The following is a 27912-nucleotide window of genomic DNA, read 5'->3' on the forward strand; positions in this document are numbered from 1 at the left end:
AAAAACCATGAATGATAGCATCAGCACACTGACAAACCGACACATTACACTCGAACAGCTTTACTTTAGAATCTTATTTCCCATTCTGGGCCAAAAATCCTTAACCAACGAACAAATGAATATATAATCTCAAGCAGCAGATGAATGAATATTTGGAAGCAAAATGAGGAATTCATTTCAAAGTGAAAATAATGCTGTGGTCGCTGCAGCTATTAAGATGCGGTGATGGTATGAAGTCATCTGAGGGCATGAAATCTATCACTCCCACAAGACACATCCATTAAACATGCTGACACACTCTGTATGCCGGTATCAATAAAAAATTTCAATAACCTTCAAGGTGGAGGTCCATGAACCCAAACAGTTTGATTTCGACAAACAAGCAAAGCATAAACTAAACGAAAATAATGGCAGCTATTGTGATATTCTTAATTGTTGTTATGGGGAAAATTTTCTCTTTGACAAAATTCTAATGGCAGGACGGAGTGCTATTTTTGGACAACTGGGAAAAGGCATCAGATTCCTGCAAACAAGGATGACAGTCTGAAGTGAGTTCAATTCCATGCATGAACTTGTTTTTGAAAAATTATGTATGAAAACATCTCGACACCCATAACAAATATCCCACACATCACCCTAAGTTCTAATGGCAACTGAACAATTCATTATTCGCAGAATATTGATTTAAAGCGATATTAATCTGGTTTTAAACTACGAGTCACGACAAGTCAGATGTCAAACCATGAAAGGGGTGATGTTTAATTCATTTCTTACCGGTCTTAGCTTATTAAGACAAGAATTGAAATGGGTAAAACATAATAATTCATTTTACAATTCACATTTCCGCAAAAGATATCTTCCCTTTTATTTTTGGGGTTGGTTCTTTGATTAAATGAATGAGTACCAATAATTTCATTCTCAGAGCCCTGGCCGCGACTTCAGAGCCATCTATCCACCAACATCGCGTTTAATCTAACATAAGTGATTATTACCCGATCAGAGAATTGCATTGAAAAGGACAATGAATATTGTTATTCATAACTGGCCAGTTAACAACAAATAACTACTGGTAGTTTGTTATGTCACACAAGGCTGCCATTCTGGGCAGCTAGCTTTCACAGTTTGGATTTGGTGTTTAAAAGAGAACAGCACAGTAAGGATTACGCAATAAACATGGATTATTCAAACATCTGAAGTATATGAAAAGTAAGTAAAACTATGATTATTTTCTAGTCATTTCCATTAATCTAAGGAGACTCGAGATTTTAGGAATAGTTTTATTTTGTAAATAATTAGGGTCTAAAAGAGTAGTAATATTAGGCAGGTCCGACTAATGTCTTAGGTAGTAAAAATGAAATATTTAGATAACAAGAATCTAGACTCAAATTTTAAACCATAACTGCGACAACTGCAACTGTCTGGTGCAAGAGGACCTGTTTCTGTATATAGCAACATCCCCGTGAATACATATCTTCTGGTCATCAGTTGAAACAATGAAACTTTTGTATATGAGACAATAAGTTGCTAGGTTCTTATTATCATACATTCTCGGTCCTCTTTTGTTCCTCGTATCTATAGCGTTTGTATAGAAACATGAATTCTGTATACAAAATAGATAAAATATTCATACATCAATACTAAGTTCATCGACGACAATATTATGTATTGCAGGCAGCGGACAGTTTAATACATCCTACGAACTGTTCTCATTGTATATATAATAGTTCAGCACTCAACAATCCAATATAACGGACTAGAAAATGACTTACTATCGCATTAAATTTAACAAAATGAGGTGAATTTATGGAACAATCATGACAGAAAATCTATTGCTGGCTAGCAGTAGCGCTGCAATAGTTTTGGCAGTTCTACAAATAATCTTCTATATTTGGATGTTGATCAGCAATTTCCTGACATGGATTACACTACGAACTCTAAGAAAACAACATTATGGGCCCAGGAATATACTCTTAGGAATGGTAGTATGTAATCTACTATCCGCCACAGTCACAGTTGCGCTCTCGATACTTAAAGATGCTACACAAGACTGGGAATTAGGCGACTTGTTGTGCAGTGTGTGGATTGGTTTGGACTTTTTTCAGCGGATGTTCTATGGTGTAGCCTTGTTGGCAATTATGGTCAGCAAATTCATACAAAGCAAGCGAAGTTTGATGACTATGACAAGTAAATCATGGTGGCCGTATGTAGAGACTTTATCACCTTGGCTCGTAACATTGATAGTAACTGTTATCTGTGTAGCGGCAATCGGTGATCATTTTTATATCAGCATAAAAGCGGATACGTATACAACACTAAAACAATGTAATTGGTTGAATACAGGTACAGCAGTCCTAGTAGATCTTCTCGTATCATATCTAATATATTTCATTCCAACATTGGTTATGTACAGCATTCTGTTCACAAGTACATCAGTTATACATGTACGAGATGATTTAAGATATCCGACGGATGAAGAACTGTTAGACGAGAATCGGCCACAAAGTCAAGACAGCTGTTACGGTAGCGAGATCAATACGTCGCCTAATTCTAAAAAAGGGTCAGCAAAAAGTAACCGCACAAGGGTTTCATCAGGGGCTGCATCACGCTCCTCATCATATCGTTATCAAACGCCCGCGCCAGACAAGCCGCCGCTACCGAGCAATGAAATCATCGATCAACTTCGACCAGTTTCTGGGAAAAAAAATCGTCTGCCGAAATTGGAACAAGAATGGCCGACGATTAACAGTTTCGCTTACAATAATCTATCGCAACAAAATATGACACAAGCGAGACCAGTAACAGCCCGTCTTCAGAATAGACTAATCATAGCTGAATCTGACGAAAACATCGACACAATCGTAGCAAAACATGGGCAATCAAGCAACGGAGTTGTACAAAATATAAAAGTGAATAACTTCGTGCGACAGAAGTTAAAAGCAGTTAATTCTGTGGTGGGAATATGCGTAGCCCCTCGTCCGCATACCCGTCAATCCACGTTAAAAACAATCATAGATTCTGATCGGGAAGACGAAGAAAGCGAGACGGTCTTGGATACCCCGCCGAGTAGAGAAGGAAACCGATCCGAAAGTCGCGCTATCAGTCGAACATCAAGCCGAAACCAAATAGTGACAACACCTCGTGAAGACAGACTGTCGCCTCGGCCTGTAATAACACCACCACAAAACAGAAATCAGAGTAAGCATCATTAGGCTTTAAAAAAATCATACCTTGTTTCTCATAATCAGCCAGGCCATGTTATTAACTAAAATAAAATTTGTGATCAGTTCATTTCTATAACTGCCGGGTCTATTATGATTAGCTTGATCATGATTTAAAAAAAAGTAATGTACAGGGTAGATAGACGACCGGCTGGGTCAACTTTTAAGCCCAACCGAAATGGCGGTTGGCCAGTTCAACTTGAGAATGAGAAACAAGGCATCAATTTTTTAAGCCTTTCATCTTTTTTGTCATTTCCAAATGATTTTTTTCTGATACACTAAAAACGAATATTTCATATGTAATTGTTTCAGTCGCGACACCGCTTGGAGAACCTATGGAAAATGCAGATGAAACCCTGGAGAATTACTGTTATATCGAAAGAGAAACAACTATACTGGATATGAATAAACCAGATTTTAGTGCGGAGTGTGATCATCACACATTCATGAAACGTGCCGGGATATTGTTGCTGATTTTCTATCTCGCACATCTACCACGTTTGATTGCAAATATTGCTATTGCAACATGTGATTCATGTCAAATAACTGTGACTGCTTATTCAGCCGTACATTGGATTCAGTACCTCAACCTTGCACTAAATCCACTATTTTTTCTGTTAAAGTTTGCGGATTTTAAAAGGAAACTCATTAATGTGCTAAAATGTAAACTATCCGATTCAAAATGAACAATAAACCTGTAATAAAGAGCACTATTTGAATGATTTTATGACAAAATGAAGTTGACATTTTAGTAGATAGAATCCATTAAGGATTTGTATCTTTAAAGTGTCTGTAAATTATCAATTTATTCATCTAACACTGTCAAAGATTTGTGATGTCACTTTTGAAACTGATGTGATTGTTTTTCATCCAATAAAAAGACTTTTATCATAATAAAATACATGTTGTGTACCTTTATCTAATCTTGGAGGGGGTCGATACTTGATACCAGATTGACTCCAAAATACTGGTATAGATCCGCGAACCAGAACAAATGCAACTGTATGTGGCTGTTTTAGATCATGGGTGGCAATTATCTGAATAATAGTGAATGAAATGACGCAGATGAAAGATATTTCATGACGAAATGGAATGACAACGAATAGTAGGATTGAATCGCATCTTGATACCTGCTCGGTTTCAACATAGTTCGCAACATGGCCATCTTCATCAACGCCTCGACAACGCACCCGAGTACCTAGCAGTCAACGAGAAAAACCATAAATATTTCAGAACACTGGAGATACACACACGCCATCTATCAGAACAATCAATAATTGCAGCAACGACTGATCAGAGACCATCTATGAGACACACTGATTAACAGTCATCTGCTTAGAATCGTTCAGTCTGCTTTTGAAGTTTATTATTCAAAGCATATAATAAATATCTAATATAACTACCCTTGAGGTTTGCGTTAAAATATCAAGGATAAATTGTACTTTGTATCATACATTGCACATAGATGTTTCGATGTTAATATATCAACTTCAACAGAACACATGGTTATGTACGCAGTTGTGTAAATACAATAGCCGTGCATATGTTACTGAATTACAGACTACAAGATCAATCTGCAATCAATAATTCAATCGGATTAGATTTTTGATAATACATTGAATACCAGCTCATACCAGCTCGATGTCTGCATCTACGAGATATAAGACCTAGTGTAAAAACAAGCGGTTCACGCGGGCCACTCGAAGGTTGCAGCATCTTGTACGGATTGAAGTCCAATCGACAATGCTCGATTTGTATGTAACCTTGAATTATTGGCACGATCCAATGGTCAGCAGCTGCATCCTGAAACAAGCAATTGGAATGATTAAGTTATCATCAGGAAATGCAGCCTTTATTTAAGGTGACATTTAATTCAATCAGAACAAGGGAGAAGTCACTACATATCAGGGCTGTAGCATTCAATATCTATCAGCGTGCGATACTAACATTACACTGTATAAGATCATCAAGCATCGTCTTGTTCCAGAAGAAACGGTCATCGACTCGTTTCCACAATGGTAACGTTCGATCGTAGTCCGGTGAATGTTGACGCTGAATTGTATTCGTCAGATCGCTGGTCGTACTGTAGTAAAACGAATCGAGCTCGTTGAACATTTTCAAGATTTCCTACCCGAAAAAAAAAACAAACAAAACATTTAGAGAAAATATATTTGAATTCTTCTTGATTGAGCGATGCTCATTTTCAAGCCCCTATCTTCACCTCGAGTACTCTTCGATCAAATTTCTCCTTTTCCTTGACTTCTTTCTGCAAAGGTATAAAAGACATTGCTCTATACAAGCAATTGGTTCCTTTGAAATATACCTAAGTGGATACAGACGCCAACAATCAACATCAGATGTATCGATTGTCAATTACCTTCTTTGGTTTGACATTTTCAGCAGCTGATTTAATTTGGTTCCAGGTTTTCTGTAATGGCATTTTTGATCCATCTGGGGATTGCGTTATCTTCTCGGTCTTTCTCATGCCAAAGTGGTGTTTTTTGCATAGCTGTAAGTAACCAGCGATACCAGGTAACTGCAGATACATCCTTTGAAATGTTCGAGGATATTTATACATAATTCTCTACTTTGATATTGTTCACCGAATAAATCAGATCTATTTGAAAAGAACCTTATATAAGAGGTGTAATAACTAGGGGAAAAGACTGATATGAAAATCGATTTATTCAATCAATCATGATTTGATTTTACTCCCAACGGATACAAAGCTTGAACGTGTGGCGTGTTCGTTGATGAAGAATATCTGGACCTCAAAACATATCAGATAGTTACTCGCTTGGTTCATTAACTTCAACGTAAAATCGATTAAACGTTTGATGAATTCAAGAATCATTTGCCGAAGGACACAACACGAGATATGTTTCCTTTAATCGTATCCAGTCACGTGAATCTGAAAGCTAGTTGTATTCATCACATGGAGTTACATCAACCCGATTGTCCAGTGACTGATGGTAAACCAACCATTTGGCAGTGTAAGATAAACTGCAGAAATTCTATCGACTATCCATAAATCATACATTCGTCATTATTACACGCAAACATATCAGATCAAGATACACGCACAAGAAAACCTTGTAGTATATATATATATATATACAGATGAAAGTGTGGTATCACAGTAGGTCTACCCCTCAGTAGATTTACAATTGGAAAAAGAAAACTATGTTATGCCTCCAAACCGAGATAATTTTTTTCAATCAACTAACTGTAAATAGAGGTTTCGTTAGTCAGTTATTCTTCAATTTGTTAGTAGTTTAGGGAACGACCATTCAAGTTAAAAAGGCAAGGGTTTGATGTCCATCAGTTATTTTCATTCTACCAATTTATATGATCAATTTGAGATATTATGGCTGAATGAGAAAATGTTTCTGATGCGTTGCAGTAGTTTATAGCCACAGGCGTTTTTGGCATGTGCCAAATTATTCCCACGGGTGCCTCATGGACCCAAAACATCGGACCAGGCCAAAGCCAAAATCTAGCACGGGTCAAATTATTGCGTGTGAATTGCGGAAGTGAGTCACTATCGAGTGACGTGTGAATGCGCTCTCTAATTAGGCACGGGCCTGATCCGGGCCAAATCATGTCTGTATAATCGCGACTTAGGCCTATATCATTGAAGTACTGTCCATGTCACCTGTTTGCTTTCATTACTACATAAGTATTTAAAATCTAAAACCAATCACAGCATCTCGTGACATATACGAGCCATATATCAACCACAGTGTAGTCATGGCAATCAGTGGAATCAGATAATTCTTATTCCGTGACGATGAGAAACAATTTTTATACTAAAATTATTAAAAAAATCTTGGATTTTCTTCTTTTAGATAGATATTTCTAAGTAATTCCGTTTGATAGATTGAATTGTTGAAGAATGCTGGGGGTGGCTGTTGATAAACTAAGAATATACTCATGCCCATACATAGAACTAATTACCAGTATGTCAGAATTAATAAAAACCATGACCAAATATTCCACATCTGCCACTAAAGGATAGGATTGAAATCTATTGTCACTGCTGCGTTTTATCAATGACATTGACATTATAGACTACATTTCAAACCGAAATTCAAAATGGGTAAAAACGATGAAATTCTTGAATGAACGAGGCATCCATTAACCCAGTAGTCAAAATGAGCTCACAAAATGAAGCGCGGTATTTTCTGCATTAATGCCTGTCTTTCCTGAAACATGTATGCGTGATCGATCAAGGGCTATTTACTGAGCGATGATTTCAACTTAAAATCTTGAAGAAAATCGTATTGTAAAATACCCGGCATGCTGTGTGGGTTGCTGGAGATAGACGTGTGGGAAGACATCAGATGATTATTATTCTCTTAGGCAGAAAGTACTGTGAACACTTAAATTAGTATCTATCCCCATAGGAAAACAGTTTGCACATGGTGCCCATGATTATACATGGTAAGAAAGTTCTGTATTCTACCATTGAAACAACTCATTTCAGGATCAAATAACTCAGTCTCCGATATTTGTGTGGAATTTCGTTAAACCTGAAATCAGCACAAACCAAACGATGCCGCTTGCAGCTAATTCACAATCAAAGGGAGCCAACAGCGCAGAATTAATTGATAATCAAATGTTAGAGATAATTTCCTATCAAATACCTAATGGAAACTCATTGAAGGGTACTGAATAAATAAAACAATGATTACATAGTTACTGAACCGCATGTAGGAATTCGAGTTTGAATGATTTAGTAGCGCACTGGAGACACATGACATATCTATCATATACTACTGCATTTACCTCTACCATTTACCAAGTAACCATCTACCAATACTTCAAACCAATACCTGGCATATAGTGATTCCACATTATAAACCGATGTCCTTTATCTTATATAATATATCATAATACATATATTTTCTATGATATTAGTTAATTCAGTGTCAAACAATATAATGATATGGATGTATACCTGAATAACAACTACTTAAGCACTGTTAAGGAAAGAAAAACATATAATTGAGTATGGTTTCAGCTACAGACATAAATCTTACTCACATTTCAAAATGATACACTACTGATCTACCTTTAAGTGGTTTTCAAAAATGACGCTAGATTAATTTTTTGATATAAAGTAGATATTCAGCACTAGGTTGTTATTTCAATAATTCTGATACTTTTTGTTACATAAGAATGTGTTTTCAGTTAGTCTCTCTTTCACATGTAATTAGTTTCACTTACATCAACCTCCAGATCTAAAGCTTCATTTGTTGAAAGTGTCAGAACAGTAACTCTTTCAATTTTATAGATGGGATGTCCATTGGGAAGATCTCCAATTCTCCTCTGTTGTCTTATCAAGATTAAACGCCAATCAGAATCTGCAACATACAGTAATGCAAATGCATAGGCGCCTACATCTAAACTGATTGTTTAAATGAGCCGAGCTACAAACAAATATTGAATCGTGAAAGTGAAAAAAAAAATCATTAGCAATGAATTTGTACACACGGAAACTGTATGAAAATCTATATAACCATAATATCCAATATTTCATAACAAGGACAGTTATTGATTTCTAGTATCAAATATCAACACATTGGGAGTACAAACTCTTTATTTGATTAATCTATTTCACAAGTTTAATCAACCACTTGATTTGATTTCAAAACAAAGAAATAGTGAGGTACCATCAGGACAGATAACACATTTGGTAGCCCTGCGTTTTGAAGTTGAAAGTGCTGAGTGAGTTTGTTGTGAGCATATCAGCATTCAGCAATTGCTGTGAGGGTTAACAGCAATCAGATTTTATCACAAAAAGCATGTATCTACTGAATACTGGTTTAATCAATTATATAAGTCATAAAGATGAGAGTTTGACTATTGTAATTGTGGTAACACATGCTAATTCCAGCATCTATACAATTCAATACATTGAATTACAACATGTTTTCTGTACATCAGAAGCGCTATGCATGTACAACCTGGCGGTACATGTGTGGTGCTGCTGGTTCATTTGACGCATTAGTCAAATGATTACTCCAATGTCTCATGAAATTGGAGTAATCATGATTACACTCTAAAAAATTGATCACACTTCCAAATCATTAAAACTTTTGGGGAACAGGCATTTCTTCTTACCAGCCAGTATCCTAAACTTCCCAACTACGCCATAAACAATTCCAAGACATACAGGATTCCATGCGGAACAAAGATCATTTGCTGAAAAAAGACATTAAATTATGAAGCTTTTCATGAATCCTATAAGTAGATCACCTAAACTTCTGCTTCTAAACTTTTTATGTAATAAACTTGATTAAAAAAATGCTGTCTCTTCTATGATGCAACCCCATTCAATGAAGTCTTTTTGGCAATCCTTCAAAATGAGTGCAGAATGGATTAAAATCAATGTTTTAGTTCAACTGCCCATCCATCCTATGAATACTTTGATCAGGTAGGCCCTGACTGTGCTAGGCCACCCAGACTTCCTCTCAAGTAAAAAGTTGAAAAAAAAAACAATTAGTCATAATGTGGTGAAATAATTTCATTGAAAAAAGGAAATAAACAGAATAAAAATAAAATGATGTAGTAGGCCCTAAATCAATAAATTCTTAGGAATGATCTCAACTTCTATGAAAATGTAAGCTTGCTTATTCAATTAATCATTTTACTAGGTTTGACATGTCATCATTATAATGTTAGGAATGAAAGGGTTTTACACAGACTAGAGAAGTGCATACAGAGAGTCAAGAAGAGTTGGTTTTTTTAGGCTACTAAAAAAGCGGTCTGTCAAATTTCAAATGAAGATCTACAGTAATTTACCATTTCCTGGGAATATATCTCCATTCGATCTGTTACACCATAATGAGAAATCACCATCCTGTAGTATATAGTGATCTCTAGCTTCGTATAATTCCATATTTAGAAGAAAATGTAGCGGAAAGATGTCTAAGTTAGTTCACTTCCGTACTCTATGCCGCCATATTTGTTGTGATGGGTAGCTCCATCTTATTTACACTATTCAGCAAATAGAGGATAGCTCCGATATAATTCAAATCAGGGCATCCCAAGCGGTCCTAAAGTAATTAAAGGTTGTTTTCTATTTCTTCTTTTGATACTCATTTCCAAGTTTTCTTGAATTACTTGTTACCTATTCTCTTGTGTCTCAGTAACGTTGAATTTGTTTTACTGTTTTAGTTTTGACATTTCCATGCGATTCATAGTTCGTTCACTTTTCCAATATGGCTAGAACCAGGAAGTATTTTATGTTTTGGTCCATTTGGATGATATTTCTCTGCTTTCCAAGTGTTTTCAGTAGACTTGACATACGCAAAGATACCCAGTTCGATGGCCAACCACTACGGATCCGGAATATTAAAAATCTGGGAACTGTCTTCGAACGAATCCGCCGTAGTAACCCGAAAAATCGAGATGAATGCCAGAAATCGAAAGCAAAAAATCTTGCCTCATTAAGTGTCATACTATATGACAGCAAAAGACACAACCAAGCGCTTGTTCAATGGGCTGCAGATGATGTAAGATAAAATTTTTGATTTATTTTGCTGATTAGCTATTACTGCACTCAAGGATTTTACCTAAGTCTCACTCATGGTCTCACTTATCAGGATCTTTTAATTGAATTTTTTTCTGTTCTAAGGTTGTTATAGTTTTGACAATAAATGAAGATTTTTCTACAGGGAATGTTACAGAAAGTACACTCTGGAGGTAGATAAGTGACAATTTTAATCTTGAAGTTAGAATAGGCAGGACTCATTTTTTACAAATTTCAATATGTGCATTGAATCTTATTAGGTCAGCTAATTATGGAACTTCGTTTAGCCCTATTAATAACACTCCCAAAGATGCCATTCTGAAATATTTTATCACTAGTAAGAATCGGAACCGGGTAGGCTAATATTTCGTAACATTCAATGAATTCTTATTACATTTTCTAAAGTTACAGCGCAAAAGTTTTCAAATTCGACTTCATTTTAGATCATTTTTGTTGATGTCCACAAAAAGCAACTATATATAAGCATTGATGCGGGTGCTACGATGAAGCGTCAACAACTTCACTTTGTGCCTGATAATATCAAATTTCACCCGACTAAAGAAAACTGGCTACTGTCATATTCAACCTTTGAACAGTCTGTACGTAACTTAGAAAGGATTGATAACTGTATTCATTCATGATCAAGCAAAAGAAGCTCATTTCATCTCCTACTTTCAGCTTTACCTTTCTACTGACCTTGGTGAAACCTGGAATTTAGTTCATGATAATGTTGGCCCAAGGTTTTATTGGTGAGTCATGATACATTCAAAAACAAGAGCTGCCAAATTAATACATTTATGATAGATACCGTAATTCAAACTTTTAATCATTTACAATAGGGCCATAATCGGCATTGACAAAGATATACGAACGATACACATGCAGGTTTTGGATATCAAAACAGGTAACTTATGTATCTATATATATATATATATATATATATATATATATATAAATCTTTTGAAACCAACATGTGCAGAACCTTGTACAGAAATTAATTAATCATGTATGAACAAAATGGGACAGAGCATTATAGAATTAGTGTAATTCACAAATGTGTACAACTGCACACCCAACCACAGCTGAAGAGGTTGCAGACTGAAGAGCACCAAGACCGATTCTAAATTTGTATTTTCAGGTAAATTCCGATATAAAGCATGTATTGCTGAACCTGCCTGTAAAGATGTCACCATGGAAGACTATGTTGGCGATGAAGATGTCATGTCACTACATGTTGATGGAAAATACATATTTGTAGAAGTAAGTGAAAATATGAATCAGAATACCTTATGATTCGATTGAGTGATTTGTTTTGATAACCTTTTCATAAATCATTTTGACAGAAAACTGTCAGTGGAAAAACTGCATTGTTCGTATCATACAATAGACATGCATTTAAACAAGCCATGTTTGGACCAGATGTGAAACCACAGGTAACTTAAAGTATATTCATTGACATCTAAGTGTATTCGTTTATTCGTTCACATCATGAGGTTTTACCTTGTTTCTCAAGATGCTGAAGTTCAAAATAGTCCCACTCACCATATTTTAAAAATTCTTTTTTATAAAAACAAATGTAAAATTTGCTATAAGTGAAATTTGATCTGTCAAGGAGCCTATGAATTTTCTATTTGAAAAATAGATAGTTTTGCCGTAGTCATGTTATTTTCATAGTATTGTATGCAAATGCAAATCCTAGACGCTTTTCAATTTCATTCTTTCAGGCTTATTCTCTGCTGACCACGGCTAAGGATCAAGTTTTCATCGCTGTACTTGAGAAATGGACCGATGCATCTATTTATATTTCTGATAGAAGTGGACAATATTTCACCAAGTCACTGGACAATGTCCAGACCCTCTTCTCTAGTCTTGGCGCTGAGGTAGACTTTTATGAGGTTAGTAGGTATCTTATCATGATATAATCTACTACTTATTGTATTTTTCTAGTACTTCCAGTATAAGTGATAATCTGTTATTGTTTTAGGTTGATAGTATGGAAGGAGTTTTCATCGCTAATCATCGAAATAAAGACAGCATTCATTTCTACAGTGTCATTACATTCGATAATGGTGGCAATTGGACTCGCATTCCAGTTCCTAAAGTTGATCATACAGGAAAACCAATAACTTGTGTAAGTGTCATGTCTGATATTAAAAACCAAAGATAACATGAATTAGGCTAAAAAAGCTATTTACCCTAATGGTTATTCTCATTCTGGTATTAGATTTTGATTTCGAATCATTCAAACCAATAGATTAATATCTATGATTTATTTCAGGAGGATTGTTCTTTGAACTTGCATCTTGAATACAGTACTTATGCTTACCGAATTCCCCGAATTATCTCGGAAAAAGAGGCACCAGGAATTATTTTAGCTAATGGTAAATATTGAGTTTTCTATAAAATGTTGAAATATATGAATAATAAAAAAGATATGGATTCTACTCTGATTTTTAAAGGAATGATTGGTAAAAATTTGTCATCAGCAAGTGATTTATTCCTCTCAACAGATGGTGGATTGACATGGACAATGGTGGGGATACCTTTTCCGTTAAAACTCATATTTCAAAAGTATTTGATATCAATTTTATCTTTCACTTAACATTTCTTGCAGCAATTGAAAGGTAGTTACTACACAAAGATAGTTGACCAGGGTGGTGCGATAATTGCCATTAGTGAAAATCCATATGCAATAGTCCCCCAATGTTCCGTCATGTACGTATCATACCTCTGTATCCATCTGTTACTTTTTCGCAGACGCGCGTAATGAATAACAATTATCATTCATTTAGGTATACCTGTGATGAAGGAAAGACATGGGAAAATCATACATTTTCAAAAAAACCAGTTATCGTGGATGGCATTCTCACAGAGCCAGGTTTAACATCACTTATAGTCACGTGAGTTTTTCTAGAAAGGTTACCAAAATATGTAATAAGTCGAATGGCAAAAGTAAATTTGTATTGCACTTTCAAAATATTTTAGGGTTTATGGACATGAAAGCAGTTTAGCGGATTGGAATTTGATTAAACTAGATTTTAAATCATTGCTTACCAAAAAATGTGCTAATAGTGATTACATCACTTGGTTTCCAAAAGATAAGGTACGATAACATTTGTGTCATTCTAAAGATAGATTGAACATTTTTTTTTTCCACTGATGTTCAGTTTTAATTAATTTTTAGGATGAAGATCCATGCATTCTTGGTTTAAACTACACATATGTTCGCAGAAAGCCTGATGCATATTGTTTCAATGGTCCTGATTATCAAACAAAAATCACTAAGCAAAAATGTGACTGTACAGAAAGAGACTTCGAATGGTAAATACCATGAATTTCAAATACCATTAGTTAGTGGAGTCAAAATGTTCTGGCAATTAATTCTATTTGTATTTTAGCGACTTTGGATATCGGAGTGTCGGAAACCAATGTCAATTGGAAACTTGGTTTCATCCAAACAAACCTGATATAAATTGTCCGGAGAATTCAAACTACACTAAAACCAATCATTTTGGGTAAGTTATCAGACAGTATTGAGAATGACAAGAATGCTACTATATTGGGAGAAGAATGATCCATTTTCTCGGGAATTTTAGGAAACGGAAAGTGGTGGCCGATCAGTGTGAACCAAATGATGCAACTGACAAGTACAAGCCAGATGAGAGACCATGTCCTATACTGAAACCTGATCAAATTAATGTTCTTACAAAGAAACTCGATCAAGTTATCTTCCGGACTAATGAAGTAGTAGAATTTTACATGACCCAGTTCTTGGTACGTACATATTTGTGTAATTCAGCCAGCCAATATTGGCAAGAAACTATAAGTTGAATACTAAATTCATTACAATAGGGAAGTAAAGCCTCAACCAACTACACGTGGGATTTTGGAGATGGAACATCGCCTGTTGTCAAAATTGGTTTCCTGAAAGGGTCAACAGTTAACCATACATATATAAAAGGAGGTGACTTCTCAGTTAAGATGACAGCGAGTAATGAAGCTGGAAGTAATACTGCATGTATTAATGTTAATATATTTGGTAAGTTTTATTACGAAATTATATATTGGTAGAGATACATTGATGGTTATCAATACATAAACAATAGTATTCATTATAGTTTTCTTCAATTGTTGCTCAGGCAAACTTCGGTTCTCGTAGTAAGTCAACTGCAAACTAAGTGAAGCTGAATGTCAGTAAGTCCGGTCCAAAAATAGCAAACCGTGTGATGGGCAAGATCTAACTTAAGTGCATTCAATTATTAGTTCCGACCGCTAAATGACTAACTACAAAAACTGAAGTTCGCCCGAGCTGCTTTCAGAATTTGGGTTCAATCATGTTTTAAAAATTGACACACGTCGTATAAGTTTTTTTGCGCCCTCTCTGTAATCTCGATGTGTTAAGCTGTAGATAATACAATTCATGAAGCTGTTACTGATTGCAAGCCATGTCAGCGCAAAATCAAAAATCATCGGTGTTGTATTGTGACCTATGAAGCTTAGAATCGTTTGCTGTATCGTGAAAGGCAACCAACAAGTGAAAAACATCACTACAGTTACAGCAATAGTTTTGATTGCTTTGCCACCTCCAATTTTCACTGGTTTGCCTCCATGGCGTGTGATGATAGATATGTCATGTACATGTCGGCGAGTTATTTTGTGAATTTTGTAGTATGAAAAAATAATCAATATCATACCCGGAATAATCTGTAATCCAAATGAGTAAAGTACTATGTGATAGTTCATCGGAAAGTTGAAATGGCTCGCAAATGTACTCGGTTTGTAATAGTATTCGCCAAATCCATAAAATGGTGTTGTAAGTATGAGTGCATTAACCAGCCAGTTGGCAGCATTAATCATCATACATCTACTAGCAGACATGATTTCCAAATAATGAAATGGTCTGCTTAAAGCCATGTATCGGTCAAAGCTCACTGTGCCCAGGGTTAGAATAGAAACGGCACAAAATAACTGCGCAAAGAATCCATGAACTTGAACGGACTGCGTAGATGCCGGATAAACTCCGCTGAGTGAGTACGGTAAACTAGTGGTCAAACATACAAAACCGACTCCCAAATCGGTCAATGCCAGATTTACGAGGAAACATCCTGTATTGTTGTGTAACTTCTTCGTCGAAATAAGCACTGCAAAATTGAATATTGTTCCCACTAGAATAAAGAGTGTGATGAAGAATATGATAATCATGCAGGGAACACATTTAGTGCAAGCTGGTTTTCCATATGTATTGCACATCAATCCTGTTGTATTTACAGTCATTGTTTCAACGTCTGTTATATCTCTAGACAAGATGCATACCTCATTGGTATTCCGTTTGACATTCAGATTTAAGCCACTATCAATCCAGTACTTAGCTGAAACTTTCGCTTCTTATTCACATATTTCTGAGCTAATTTAGTTTATTTGCTTCTGCAGTTGAATAATTAATCAAATTCTAATGCATAACTATTGCTTACTTTAGAGGTAATTGTGGGAACTCCCATGTGGTTCAAATTACTGTATTGATCATTACTATGTCCATTGAAATCTGGACAGAACATTTGATCGATAAGAAATACATGCCACACGATTTATCGAAAAATCATATGTCATATGGCTTTTTCGATCAATTCTATTACAGATATTGTTTGTGATGAATAATTAAGATTTAACTCTTCTGTCTTGCTAGATGCTATTCTCGAGTTGGATACAGATGTCCCACATGGTGTAGTTGCAAACAGATCATTTTTACTGTATTCAACTGCATTACCTGTGAACGGTAGTCATGGTCATGTATTTTATGCTTGGACATTTGGAGATGAGGTAGGCAATTTATTTAAGACCACAGAAATCTGTATAAAAACATGTCTCATGCTATACTTGATGTCTCAATGAATACTGTAAATCTTAGAAAAAAAAGCCTCCCATGTTGACCTTCAAGACTTCAGTGGAACATACGTATCGTAAAGCTGGTACATATACAACAACTGTAGAAGCTTTCAACACAGTTAGTCGATTCATAAGAAAATTTACAGTTCATGTTTACCGTAAGTCTAATACCGTTTTTTTCTCATTGATAAATTGAAAATTCCTACATATATTTTTTCAAACATTGGCAAAATCTTTTTCACTTACAGCAACTTCTGAAGACTTCCTTATCGTTCATCTTGGATTTGATAAACACCTCGATCTAATGAAAATTGACACAGAAGAATGGAGGCTATTTTTTGGGAATCTATTGAAGAACAAGTTGCTTGCTGCAAGTATTTTTGTTTTAATATACCTGTATATCCTTTGATATGTTGATATAGACATGCATGAAATGTTTATTTCTATCCCATTCAGACTCTGTCGATGTCAAAAGATTTGACTTTAGATGTGATAGTTAACAAAGGTATACCAACTACTGCAGATGTTGAAATCTATGCGAGTACAAGTCAAGCTGAAAAATCCTTCAAATTTCAAATTAAAGAGGTGTGTTATAAATTAAGGGTATAATGATTTTCAAATTGACCATTCATAGGTAAGGACTTAATCTCATTGCTATATATTTTTCTTCGTGGACAGTTGGGTAATGCACTAGTACGAAAAGTGAATACCAGTCACATGATGATTGATTTTGTAAATGGTTATGCTGTGCAGATACGAAATGCCAAAATCGATGGTATGAAAAGAAAAAATTTCAGAAATTTTAAGTGAAAAATTGCGATTAGTCTCACTCTCTCCAGCTAATTATTGTTTGTTTGCAGTTCCAGTTCCTAAACCAACTCCAGGACTACCACCCAGAGGATCCTCTGGGTATGCAGCTATCTATATCTGTGTTCCGATACTACTTGCAGCTATATTCGTCTCTGCTCTTGTTGTTATCCATTATAAAAGGTAATTACATGTACATTCATTAGTATACAGGTTGTTCAGTGTGTAAATCAAGTAGAATCAATCAGCTCAGAGTAGATCCATATTACATCATAACATCTAGATATACCTATTTGCATAAATTACAGAAAGTTCAGAAATGTTCATCGCTATGCAATGATGCGAAGCCGTCCACAAGCTGATAGTCTTTTAAATGATATGGACAATGATCTTGATGACGATGATCCACCGTTGGATCCCAATCCAAGTATTCTCAATGACGATTCAGATGATGATCCCCTTGGTGAGTAAAATTAACCATTTGGAATTCGATGGTATAGATTTACAAAAAGTGGCTCAAAATTTCATTTCATTTTCCATTCTCAGTGGGTGAACCGACGTTGGTTATGATGACTGGTGCTGAAGTTGTAAATGATGAACAGAGAAATCAAGTTAATGTCTAAGACAGTGATGGATCTGGCACGGATTTATTATATTTTTATAGTTTTATGTATATTTACTAATAGCAGAGAAATACCTGGTACATGTACATGTATTTCGGATGAGTTTGTGAGCTGGGTGCATTTCATAAATATTTGTGATTGCTTGCAACAGATTTGGGTTCATTGCTGAAGATTCTTCTCCTTACTGAGTACCTGTACCAGTCAACTGCGCTCAAGGGAAAACTCCAGTATCCGATCAACTTGGTCTGAATGCTGTAATACAGTAGAACCCGCTCAGCTCAGATCATTCAGGATCAATGGAATTCATCCAGTCTATGAGAAATCCGAATAAAACATCATATTTTACATATGTTTATGCATAGGTGGACTGAACATGAAATCCAGATTAGATCAAAATCTGTAATAAACTGATCCGAATTAAGCGAGTTTGAACGTAGTCAGCTACTGAGTAAGGTGAAGTCTACTTTATATGAGATCTTTTTAAATCTGGAATCAAAGTATGTAATTAAAATTCAAACAACTATGTCCATATTGTGAAAACTATTTATTCGGCTGATACATTCCATGATTGTATTGTATAATTTTCATCTGTTTCCAGTCATTGCTTCTTAAGAAATCTTCAAGGCGAGTAACTTCGGGACCAAGTGCTATTTTCAAACTACTCATTCCTGTTTCATTAATGTGCTAATTATGTATTTAGAAATATTTTCTAAGGATTGTGTATAGGTTACTGGTATATTAAAATATTGTAAATATGTGACATATCAAAGTTAACTTGATCACCCTTCATGTTTTCAACAAACTGTTGTAAGAAAACAGCTATGTAATTTATAAAAAAAACTTATGAAGACTAATATGTTTATATACATGAGTACGAGTAGGTAATTCATACTGTCTATAAATTAGGAAATGTAAAATAACAAAATTTATTGTTAAATCTTTCAAAGTAGAAGTTGTGTTAAAAAATATCATGAACAATAAACTGATCATCTTTTTTCATCTATCTAGATAAATTTGATTTCTTTATTTTTTATGTACCTGGGAGGTGTAAATTCAATTGGTTTTCTGTAGAATCCATTAACTCTTCAATCACTTGGTCACCTTTTTTCTGGATATAGAATATTACAACTTGCAACAAGTCGATTACATGTTCTTGCAACCGATGGAGACTAAGTCGCACACATTCGCTGGCAATCGCTTCACAACTGACCTACGCCCAGCTTACACGTACAACATATGCAACACATGTTTTAATCATAAACTGTTTATTAAATTAGAAGTGTTAACAAGAATAAGATCTTATTGCACTTCATATCACCGGAAAAGATCATATTGATCTGGCATTTAATTGAATCAATTACATTACATGTCTGGCTTGCCACTGTGGAACTTTGTTAAAACATCGGATAATGATTTATCAGTTATCAAAAATCAAGAATTTCATCCCAAATATAAGATTTTGACAATTTCATACTGGATATATAGAACTATCAGTTATAACATGAACTCCAAAACGAAAGAGCCCATGGTTATATCAAACATATTTTCTGGTCACCTGAAGATTGTTCTAACGAGGTTCCACTGTTACTGTTGTTTGACAATTGACTGCGTTAACTGTTTCTGAAAAACTTAAACAGAATCCCTGTACTAACTCCAATGATAGCAATTATCCCACCAGCCACTACAGCTTGATTTCTGAATATGTTTCCTCTCTCATTATGACCATCATTTGATCCACGCCCAACAGAATTTGTGACAATTGAATGATCAACATTGCAACTTTTTGGCACTTTATCATAGTCTTTTTGAGCAACATCACTCTCACTCATGAATTCACTGCCAGTATGGGATTTTTCAGCAGACATCAAACTATTTTCATTTTCTGTTGCTTTATCATCATTTTCTGGTTTGTCAGCGGATTGAGGGGATACGGATGCATCCTCAGATACATACGTATTTAAGCTGTTTTCATCACTAGCATTTGAGGTTTCAGTTGAAACCTCGTGCTCTTCAGTCTCTTTATAGATGCCACCTTGAACATTTTCTTTCCCACTTGCCTGGTTTTTCTCCATCTTTTTACCACCGGCATTATTGTCACCTGCTAATGTCTCAAGGATCTCTGATTCATTTAATGATGTTTCTGGCATACTCGAGTGATCCTCTAAATTTTCATGTAGTCTACGTATATCATCTTTTGTTTTAGTTATCAGCATGTCAGCTGCCTTAGGTTTGACAATACCGGTACCTCCATTATACCTCTCTTCCTCAATAATATTCGGTTGTGCCCATGCTCTTTCCTCAGTTGTCAGGGATGTAGGTGGTAAGCATACGCTGGAGGTTTGAGAAACCTTACTTTGAACATGTTCCTGTAATGTTGGATCATTAGACTTTTTTGTAGGCAAACTTACACGAGCCACCTGCAAACTTTTCACAGTTGATGCCTCGCAATGTTCATTATCCTGGAATTCTGAAGGCAAACTTAACACTGCTTTCAATTTTTTTGGATCCATTGGTTGGTAATCTTCTATGTTATCTAATGACTGATTATTATTAAGTATTTTCTTCTCTGCTCTGGTAAGGGTCAAAGTTCTATTACCATTGTTGTTGAGGCTCAACACATTTTGATTTGAGTTCGCATCTGTGTTATTAGCTGAACTCATTGATTTACCAGAAACATTCAAGGGATCATTTACTTGTTCTTGAACTGCATTTTGAGTCATGACTGACACATTCATAACATCATCAGCTACATCAGTCTGAAATATTTGAATTCAACATACACAAAGAAAGATAACATTTTGACACATTTTCTTCTTGTTTAATTCACCACGCTTAAAATGTACCTCATCAAATCTAATATTGTTTATCCAATTGTAGCCATCTACAGTGCTTATATCATATAACACATCTAATCGCTGAATTGCGTACAAAGCTTGCAGTAATTCACCAAGTGTAGGCAGCTGAACAGATGACTGCCACAAGTCTAACATTGTCAAAGTAGGACTGAATTTTGCTGTGTTAGCGGCAGCAATGTCATCTGCTCCAAGACCTAAAAATACCAATTTCGTTAAATTGCATTCAAATTCATCCAAATTCTTGTTTTGATCAATTAATCACACAGCGCATTTACACTGAAATTTCTTGAACTGGAGGTATAAAGTACCTAATTTTTCTGCAAGAAATTCCCAATTACGAGTGAGAGATTGTGCAGCACAATAATCCAAGCGCCTCAATTTTTCATTGACAAAACTCTTGTAAGGTATTTTGTGAAAAAGGGTATCAAGTGTTGCTTCCTTTAAGAGTTGTCTTGGCACAGTTGGGTGTTCCTGAAGTATGCAGGCAAAATATTCTCTGATCATATAGCAATTAGATATGTTATGGGAAATCTGATTGCCCTGATTGAACAGGTCATAAGTATTCAGCTACATTTATTCTGAGTAAAACAAATGAATATCTACGAATATTACCAATGGAATTTGTTCCGTTTGTGGTTCATTCGTTCTTCTATCTATAAGCATAAATAAAACCAAAAATAGGTGAACCCATCAAAGTTTAGTGTGTTTAATACGTCAACTGCTTCATCTCTATGAAGAAAACTAACCCATCAGAATATCGGAAACTGAATTTAGTCTCATGTCTTCACTGTTCAAAACTGAGTCAAGCTGTGACACCCCATTACTTTTACCATATAGTGATCTTAAAAAACTTGATAGTGCTTCGGTATTTCCATATCTGTCATAGTCACACATCACCTTCTCCTGAAGAATTTCAAAAATGCACAGCCACATGTCAGAGATGCAAGATATTATTCAGGAATAGTTTAGTGTAGTTAAACTGACCATTTCTCAAGCTCTCACTCAGTTCTCAATTCCTATACCATAACTTACCCATTCTTGACTTGTTAATACTTTACGAAATACTGTATTCTTTAAAAGACGAACATCTAGCTTCAAAGATATTTCATTTATATGGCTTTCCATTCTTTTAATCCCCTGTTTATTTTGTTCGTATGTTTCAGAAGTCATTTTGTTTCTGCAATAAAAATAACGGTTCACAGAAGATTTTCTAATTAGTAGGCCTACTGGTACCGTACTTTCAGTTGCACAACACATGGCTCGGAATCATGCAATTTTGCGCCTTACCCTTTGATTGAAATTCCTGGTGACGCCGTAGTTAATTACCGAATCATTTGGACCTAGTAAGCTTTATTATCATCAGCTTTATGAAAATATCCGATCGTGAAACTAAACCACAGACAGGTTACATGGCCGGACATCGATGGCATGACGACCAGGCATGGTTTGATTAATGATTGATAACAAGGAAGCTGGTCAGCGAACAACTTCCATTTATTTGTCCTTCCTGGGCCTGGCCTATCCTTCCTTTTGGCCTTGGACCTTGCTTTTTTAATTTTTAGGCCTATCTACTTTTAGTATTACTAATTATTATTATTAGTCTCCTGCATTTTATGATTGAAAACTTAATCCCCAGCAGCAAATGTCTTATAAACTACATACCGGTACTGAATCTATCTAAGCCAAAGCATGAATAAATGGAGCGTAATAGTCGAGAATAGAAACACAGACTGATTGAATGATCGATGTTGGGTTTTTCCCTGGTCTCTGTACTCCCCGCATGCCACAGTAGGATAGTCAATTAGTATGAAATCTTAACCGTCAAGTGCTGCCGCTTTACATAATGTTGACGGCGAATATGTGAACTAAACTATATACTCAGGCACCGCAGGAGGAATATTGATTAATGGTGTTAGTTTGCATGTTCACCGCTTAATGTTTTATATAGCGACAGCACTTCACGGTTAAGATTTTACACCGTCGGCGGTCGTTATCATCACTCTTTCGGTGGAAAATCATTCCATTGTTTTATGTTTTATGGTTTGCGCAACTGGTTAGGATTTTTTGCAGTTACATGCATGTAAAACATTTGCAGAAAGTTACATTTCGCCATTCGCTTTCCTCGGGCATCTTTTCCTCCCACTCCAGGTCACGGGGTATCGCCATTTGTTCTACCAAGAATTCAACCAAGACACCAAATGTGCGTGCGTTTAGAACGAAATAGAGCAATTTGAATATTATTTCATAAATGGTATTTTCCAAAAATGTACGAGCTACACAATGACTTGTACTATCTTTATCTTGATTTTAGTTGAAAATTCCTTGTTACATTTATATGCACGGTGGACCCGAAATCAGAATTCACCAATGAATTCGCACTGCAAATCGTCACGCAATTTAGGGGCCAATACAAAGTTGTGACCCTAAGAACCAAATGCTGTCTTTGCAAAAATGTTGATTTTGATGTACGGTAAATTCAATAAGCACCTAATGCCACGAGTAAAAGCAGATCTATGTGTTCCAAAATGTAAAAGGTATCGTGTTTTTGATCGAATAGAAGTGATGCAATTTGAGGTTGACTGTAGGATTTGTCGAGGTTGGTCTATGTGCAAGATTTGATGACGCACCAAGATTAAGGTCTGAGTGGCTTAAAAAAGGTCCAGCAAATGATTGCTTTTGGTCGAGTCTGACCAAAAGTAGTTCGTGTAACTATAGCAGATCTGTAGCCCTAATTTCACCGATCCCGTATCATGCATGTTTATATTTGTTTATTTGTTTTGTCACAGATATGACGTAAACAGAGGACAATGTAGTACTACAGTCAACGTCATATCGACTGGCGGATCTGATATAAACAATCACACAATAACAGCGTCTATAGCAACCGTTAGTACTGGTCTGTTGGTAGACTACCGGTATAAACATTGAATCTAGTGACGTAGGTATATCTGTGATCAAAACACCGCGACTAATCTCTACATGACAGTCAGACGCGTTTAACCATCCAGCCGGTACGGAACTTAGAAATACCAACTTAAGAAAAAGAAGCTATCCACCAAAATGGGATGCAAGAACAGCAAAGCAGCGGCAGTCCGCACCGTGACCAGCGGCACCCGAAAACGAGTCTCGCCGATGGATGATGTGACAACTCCACAAAAACAGACGATTGTAATCAATGACAAGAACACATCCTCGAAAAAATCTTTGAAAAAACCTTTTTCTCGTGGTAATTCTGTCAACGGCTCAATGGATAGTATCCTGGATTTAGCTGATAATAACGATAGTGACAGATTCGGATCGGCTGGGTCGAAGAGATCAAAACAGAGCAACGATTCGGGTTTGGGGGATAATTATGCGCATTTCATCACTGAAAATTCAGATCCGAACCTTGTTAAACAAGTGGAATCTGATTTCCTCGAGAAAGATGATCTAGGTAAGTGTAGAAATGAACTTTATGCGAATGAAATATCTTTATCATTTACTATATTTGATTATCATCTATTTATTTGTATGTATAATTGTATATTATGTTTATTGTATTGTATATGTTATAGAATTTAAATAAAACATTACACATTATTTTCTAACAGATTTATGTGTATCTGGCACGGCATGTCCAAGATTACTGAGTGCGAAAGACAAAGAAAGACAAGAAGAACAACGTGTATTGGCGGCACTTAGAGAAGAGGGCCTCATAGCCAGGCCGAAATCGAGAGCCGTTGGGGGTCTAGCGTTCGAGATTACCGAGGACGAAACGGACACGTTTAAACGACCCCCTAGGCTGGCTAAATTAGAATTGAAGCGTCGTAAAAAGAAGAAAGTTCTCACAGAGGAGCAAATCAAGGAAAAATTAGAAAAAGCTGAAGAACGCAAAAAGGTAACGAGTTTTTTTCTAGTACGTCCCATATTTTCGATATACATTGTACGATATAATTCAGATCAGTTTGCCCTAATTTTCATTCTCAGTAAAAAAAACACCTCGAAAATACACAATTCTTTTCAATGCTTGCAGTATTTATAGTTTATTGAATATTTTGTAACCTACTTGAACGTGTGCGTTTTTGAAATTACATAGAGCCGGATCAATAGTTCGTTGTAAAATTTCACTCTAGAGTAGTTAGTTCATTCACAGTTATTCGAATCAGTCAAATCTTAATTAACAACCTTTGAACTGCTTATGAATCTCTAAATTTTTGTGTATAATCTATTGGCTGATTCTAACTATTTCAGCTAAAAGAAGCTGAGCGATTGGCGAGAATAAATCAGCTGGAAAAGAATACTAAAACTGCCTTAGACACTTTCGAACAATCGCAAAAGCAAAAGGAATACGAAACGCTGGAAGAACAACAAAAACGAATAGAAGTTGCGTTGGACAATCGTGAGAAAAAACTCAAAGCACTTCGTGAAAAATTGAGACGGAAGGCTGAACATGCAGAAACGGTACGCCAACGAAAAAAGCTCAACCTGGATACTGTTTCTGATTTGAATAATGCTGATGATGGCCTCGAATCACAGCAGCAAACACCGAACGACAACCTATGATCTCAATAATATATATGCATAAGATACATGTATATGAATATAGAAATTATATATCAATAATATATATGATTTATATGGACCTTTGTTTTAAAAGGTAGTTTATCTGTGATATTGATCCCATCTATTTTATGTGAATATCTACCTCAATAATACATATATACTCTCAGGCGCGCAATAGATGTTCGATTTAGGATGTAAAGTCAATTAGCATTGTTGTGACCACGATTCCACTGGTGGATTAATTGTTTATGACGAATTCATGAATGTTTACTGCTATAAATATTAGCGGCAATTTAGTACATACCATACCCAAACCACGGACTAAGAGATTCTGTAATGGTGGTTTTAGTACGCACGAGTGAGTCGTGGTCTCTATATTTTGGTATAAAATAATCGGTAGTGCACATACAATTTTCAACGAATTAGTAAGCGGAAAATCCCCCAATAAGTCCGGATTGCGGGAATTTCTGCTTATTCTCGCACAGAAATTGCGTATTATCTCGACCTGTTCAGCGAGCTCTTACGATGCAGAATCGTAATTTGCAAAGCTTATGATCAAACGACTTTTTAAAAAGCATTTTTTTCAAAGATTCAGACATTTTCGCGATAGGATTCTCAAAATTTGAGAATTTATCACATTCAACAACAAGGAATGCTGTTTCGTATTTAATTCGTTTGAGAAAAAAATTGAGATTTAATTTCGTTTCATACGTTGTTTCGTATAGTGTGATCCCTGTAAGCAAAGACCATAAGCTTGTTTTACTGTTATTTCGTTGTCATTTGTGGTTTTTCATCCGAAACATTTTTCGCGCTCGGCCTAGTGCCGCTAATAGGCTTGTTAATTTAGGCATTTCGTATTTCGTGGATGAAAAAGCATAAAGTCAACGGATCTAGATATTTACATGGAACCGTCATATACGACACGTCTCATGAACGGGTTTTTGTATGCTGGTCATTATAATTGTTGTAAATAAATCGTTGGGTGCAATCGAACTGTGTAAGAAAGAATTCAATTGTTTTCAATAAAGTTAAAAATGAAAAGAGATCAGTTGATTTGGTAGATTTTCCTCACAATTCCGCATACAGTGATTTATCAATCATTTTATGTTGATAACCCCTACGAGAAATAAAGCTTCCCACAGATAAAACGATAATTTTGGAACTTCCAGAGTTTTCTGCGAGTTTAGTTGTTTCTGATTCACCCCTGTGACATTTTTTCTCGAAAGAATTTGTAATTAGTCCCCTAGGTGCTTTCTTATGAACCCGATCCTGACGAGATTCTGGATATTTGAATTTTCTCTGACTCTCAACTACAATTACTATAGTACATGAAGCATCTATCTAGTCATTGAACTATGAATCTGACGAAGGATCCAAACCCAGAGGCCACCCATAGAGCAGTGCGTGCGCCAATAACCCATGATCAAATATGGCGGTTAAGCATCCCTTACCCATCTTTAGCGGCCGGCGATTCAAGTCTTACAGATTTGGAGTCGCCAATTTTGATCAAGTTACATGAACTTATATAAATGTCAGTTCATAAATCCATTATTAAGGATAGGAATGACGCATATGTCCTTTCGTCAGCAGTTTCAGAAAAAGGAAGGTTTTAGCAATTTAGGAAGTGGATATTTTGCTAATTTGCAATATCCTTGTAATCGCTATTTTTTTGCCCACATGAAATAATTTTTACAAGTATAGTTGCTAAAAGGCTAAGTCCAGCACGTTGTTGCTCATGAACACCTGTCATCAATCAGAATGAGCATATATGCAAATTGCATTTACAGGAATAATGTCAGGTCTTATATGGCAAAATTATTAGGCTCTACATCTTCATGATATTTGCCTTGGCGCCAGCCTACAAATTCATCGAAGAGTCCACTCAGAAGATGAGTTAGCTTTGTTCTGTAATTTCTTTTACAGGATAATTTGATTTCTTTAGAGCAAAGCGATGTCCCATGTGGTGAAGTAAGAGGTTTTGGTTTGTTTGTTATTGGTAAGTGCTGAAGTCTATTGGTAAGTCCTGAGTGATCAAAAATAGCAATCCTATTACTTTAACGATTACACTGCCTCTGACATGCTGAGCTATCTTGAGGTTATGCACATAACGTCACAGCACATTCGCTAACTGAATTAAAAAGTCACCAGTTGTGTGAATGATGATGACTCGAGGCTTTAGCAGAGGATAATGCATATCATGAGAGACTAACTGCTGAAGTATGGTAATGTATTTATGATTGTAATAGATGGCGGAGGTGTGTTATGTGTGACTTGATGCTGTATAATGTGTTATATATAATGTATGCTATTGGCTATTATTAGCATAAATGCATCATATTTTCGGAAGTTATGTCCATGGTGTCTAAAGTTGAATGACAATATAAAATGTTGACTGCTTTAGATATGGTTTCGTTTTAATAAATCTCCAAATTTTTTTGCTTGAATTC

The 27912-nt window shown here is 35.7% G+C and overlaps 6 protein-coding genes across 10 annotated transcripts in view; 3 read left to right on the forward strand and 3 right to left on the reverse strand.

The window, feature by feature from the left end:
* LOC141900838 (uncharacterized) overlaps positions 1–3904 on the forward strand; it is a 29767-nt gene extending 25863 nt beyond the window's left edge. Inside the window, exons 4-5 of the mRNA XM_074787884.1 lie at positions 2103–3195; positions 3531–3904. Coding sequence (XP_074643985.1) covers positions 2103–3195; positions 3531–3904 — 1467 coding nt within the window. The remainder of the gene's footprint in view (positions 1–2102; positions 3196–3530) is intronic.
* Positions 1–10174, reverse strand: part of LOC141900402 (phosphatidylinositide phosphatase SAC2-like) — a 78837-nt gene extending 68663 nt beyond the window's left edge. For both annotated transcript variants that reach the window (XM_074787284.1, XM_074787283.1), the window contains exons 1-9: positions 10026–10174; positions 9345–9425; positions 8448–8584; positions 5596–5727; positions 5440–5484; positions 5166–5345; positions 4853–5021; positions 4349–4416; positions 4132–4255 (exon numbers count right to left, since the gene is read on the reverse strand). In XM_074787284.1, coding sequence (XP_074643385.1) covers positions 4132–4255; positions 4349–4416; positions 4853–5021; positions 5166–5345; positions 5440–5484; positions 5596–5727; positions 8448–8584; positions 9345–9425; positions 10026–10122 — 1033 coding nt within the window. In that variant the 5' untranslated portion in view covers positions 10123–10174. The remainder of the gene's footprint in view (positions 1–4131; positions 4256–4348; positions 4417–4852; positions 5022–5165; positions 5346–5439; positions 5485–5595; positions 5728–8447; positions 8585–9344; positions 9426–10025) is intronic.
* Positions 10175–10449: 275 nt separating this feature from the next.
* LOC141900404 (VPS10 domain-containing receptor SorCS3-like) lies at positions 10450–18988 on the forward strand. 2 transcript variants are annotated; one of them, XM_074787287.1, is made up of 27 exons: positions 10450–10738; positions 10861–10928; positions 11016–11109; positions 11199–11354; positions 11434–11504; positions 11595–11659; positions 11894–12015; positions 12099–12188; positions 12480–12650; positions 12740–12886; positions 13034–13136; positions 13215–13288; positions 13370–13470; positions 13548–13655; positions 13741–13858; positions 13940–14076; positions 14154–14270; positions 14352–14529; positions 14608–14794; positions 16439–16572; positions 16661–16796; positions 16887–17008; positions 17095–17223; positions 17317–17413; positions 17499–17628; positions 17754–17908; positions 17992–18988. In XM_074787287.1, exons 1-27 carry the CDS (start codon positions 10469–10471, stop codon positions 18066–18068), a joined length of 3357 nt encoding a protein of 1118 aa, XP_074643388.1. In that variant the 5' UTR covers positions 10450–10468; the 3' UTR covers positions 18069–18988. The 2 variants fall into 2 exon arrangements, with proteins under 2 accessions (XP_074643388.1, XP_074643389.1); XM_074787288.1 differs by lacking the exon at positions 10450–10738 and having other exon boundaries at positions 10890–10928; positions 11016–11092; positions 17992–18984.
* On the reverse strand, positions 15023–16029 carry LOC141900839 (putative G-protein coupled receptor 21). Its single transcript, XM_074787885.1, has one exon. It carries the CDS (start codon positions 16027–16029, stop codon positions 15088–15090), a length of 942 nt encoding a protein of 313 aa, XP_074643986.1. The 3' UTR covers positions 15023–15087.
* Positions 18989–19096: 108 nt separating the features above from the next.
* On the reverse strand, positions 19097–22683 carry LOC141900406 (uncharacterized). 3 transcript variants are annotated; one of them, XM_074787291.1, is made up of 7 exons: positions 22211–22458; positions 21956–22100; positions 21670–21826; positions 21536–21576; positions 21232–21394; positions 20912–21117; positions 19097–20824 (listed from the first exon to the last, which is right to left on the reverse strand). In XM_074787291.1, exons 2-7 carry the CDS (start codon positions 22091–22093, stop codon positions 19679–19681), a joined length of 1851 nt encoding a protein of 616 aa, XP_074643392.1. In that variant the 5' UTR covers positions 22094–22100; positions 22211–22458; the 3' UTR covers positions 19097–19678. The 3 variants fall into 3 exon arrangements, with proteins under 3 accessions (XP_074643392.1, XP_074643391.1, XP_074643393.1); XM_074787290.1 differs by lacking the exon at positions 22211–22458 and adding an exon at positions 22586–22683 and having other exon boundaries at positions 19098–20824; XM_074787292.1 differs by lacking the exons at positions 20912–21117; positions 21232–21394; positions 22211–22458 and adding an exon at positions 22586–22683 and having other exon boundaries at positions 19101–20824.
* Positions 22684–23927: 1244 nt separating this feature from the next.
* LOC141900410 (uncharacterized) lies at positions 23928–26457 on the forward strand. Its single transcript, XM_074787298.1, has 3 exons — positions 23928–24356; positions 24514–24800; positions 25154–26457. Exons 1-3 carry the CDS (start codon positions 23984–23986, stop codon positions 25463–25465), a joined length of 972 nt encoding a protein of 323 aa, XP_074643399.1. The 5' UTR covers positions 23928–23983; the 3' UTR covers positions 25466–26457.
* Positions 26458–27912: the final 1455 nt, after the last annotated feature.

The sequence above is a fragment of the Tubulanus polymorphus genome, chromosome 2, assembly GCF_964204645.1.
Source record: "Tubulanus polymorphus chromosome 2, tnTubPoly1.2, whole genome shotgun sequence".
NCBI classification, from domain to species: domain Eukaryota; kingdom Metazoa; phylum Nemertea; class Palaeonemertea; order Tubulaniformes; family Tubulanidae; genus Tubulanus; species Tubulanus polymorphus.

Bases quoted from the DNA above. Each gene is read 5' to 3' on its own strand.
- LOC141900406 (XM_074787291.1), bottom strand. From the start codon at position 22,093: ATGACTTCTGAAACATACGAACAAAATAAACAGGGGATTAAAAGAATG. The intron at 21,577-21,669 runs GTTAGTTTTCTT...TTATGCTTATAG, and splicing joins AGTTTCCGATATTCTGATGG to ATAGAAGAACGAATGAACCA. The intron at 20,825-20,911 runs GTACATTTTAAG...CAAATATTTCAG, and splicing joins ACAATATTAGATTTGATGAG to ACTGATGTAGCTGATGATGT.
- LOC141900404 (XM_074787287.1), top strand. From the start codon at position 10,469: ATGTTTTGGTCCATTTGGATGATATTTCTCTGCTTTCCAAGTGTTTTC. The intron at 14,077-14,153 runs GTAAATACCATG...TTTGTATTTTAG, and splicing joins ACAGAAAGAGACTTCGAATG to CGACTTTGGATATCGGAGTG. The intron at 17,009-17,094 runs GCAAGTATTTTT...TATCCCATTCAG, and splicing joins TGAAGAACAAGTTGCTTGCT to ACTCTGTCGATGTCAAAAGA.
- LOC141900839 (XM_074787885.1), bottom strand. From the start codon at position 16,029: ATGACTGTAAATACAACAGGATTGATGTGCAATACATATGGAAAACCA.
- LOC141900410 (XM_074787298.1), top strand. From the start codon at position 23,984: ATGGGATGCAAGAACAGCAAAGCAGCGGCAGTCCGCACCGTGACCAGC. The intron at 24,357-24,513 runs GTAAGTGTAGAA...ATTTTCTAACAG, and splicing joins CCTCGAGAAAGATGATCTAG to ATTTATGTGTATCTGGCACG. The intron at 24,801-25,153 runs GTAACGAGTTTT...TAACTATTTCAG, and splicing joins AAGCTGAAGAACGCAAAAAG to CTAAAAGAAGCTGAGCGATT.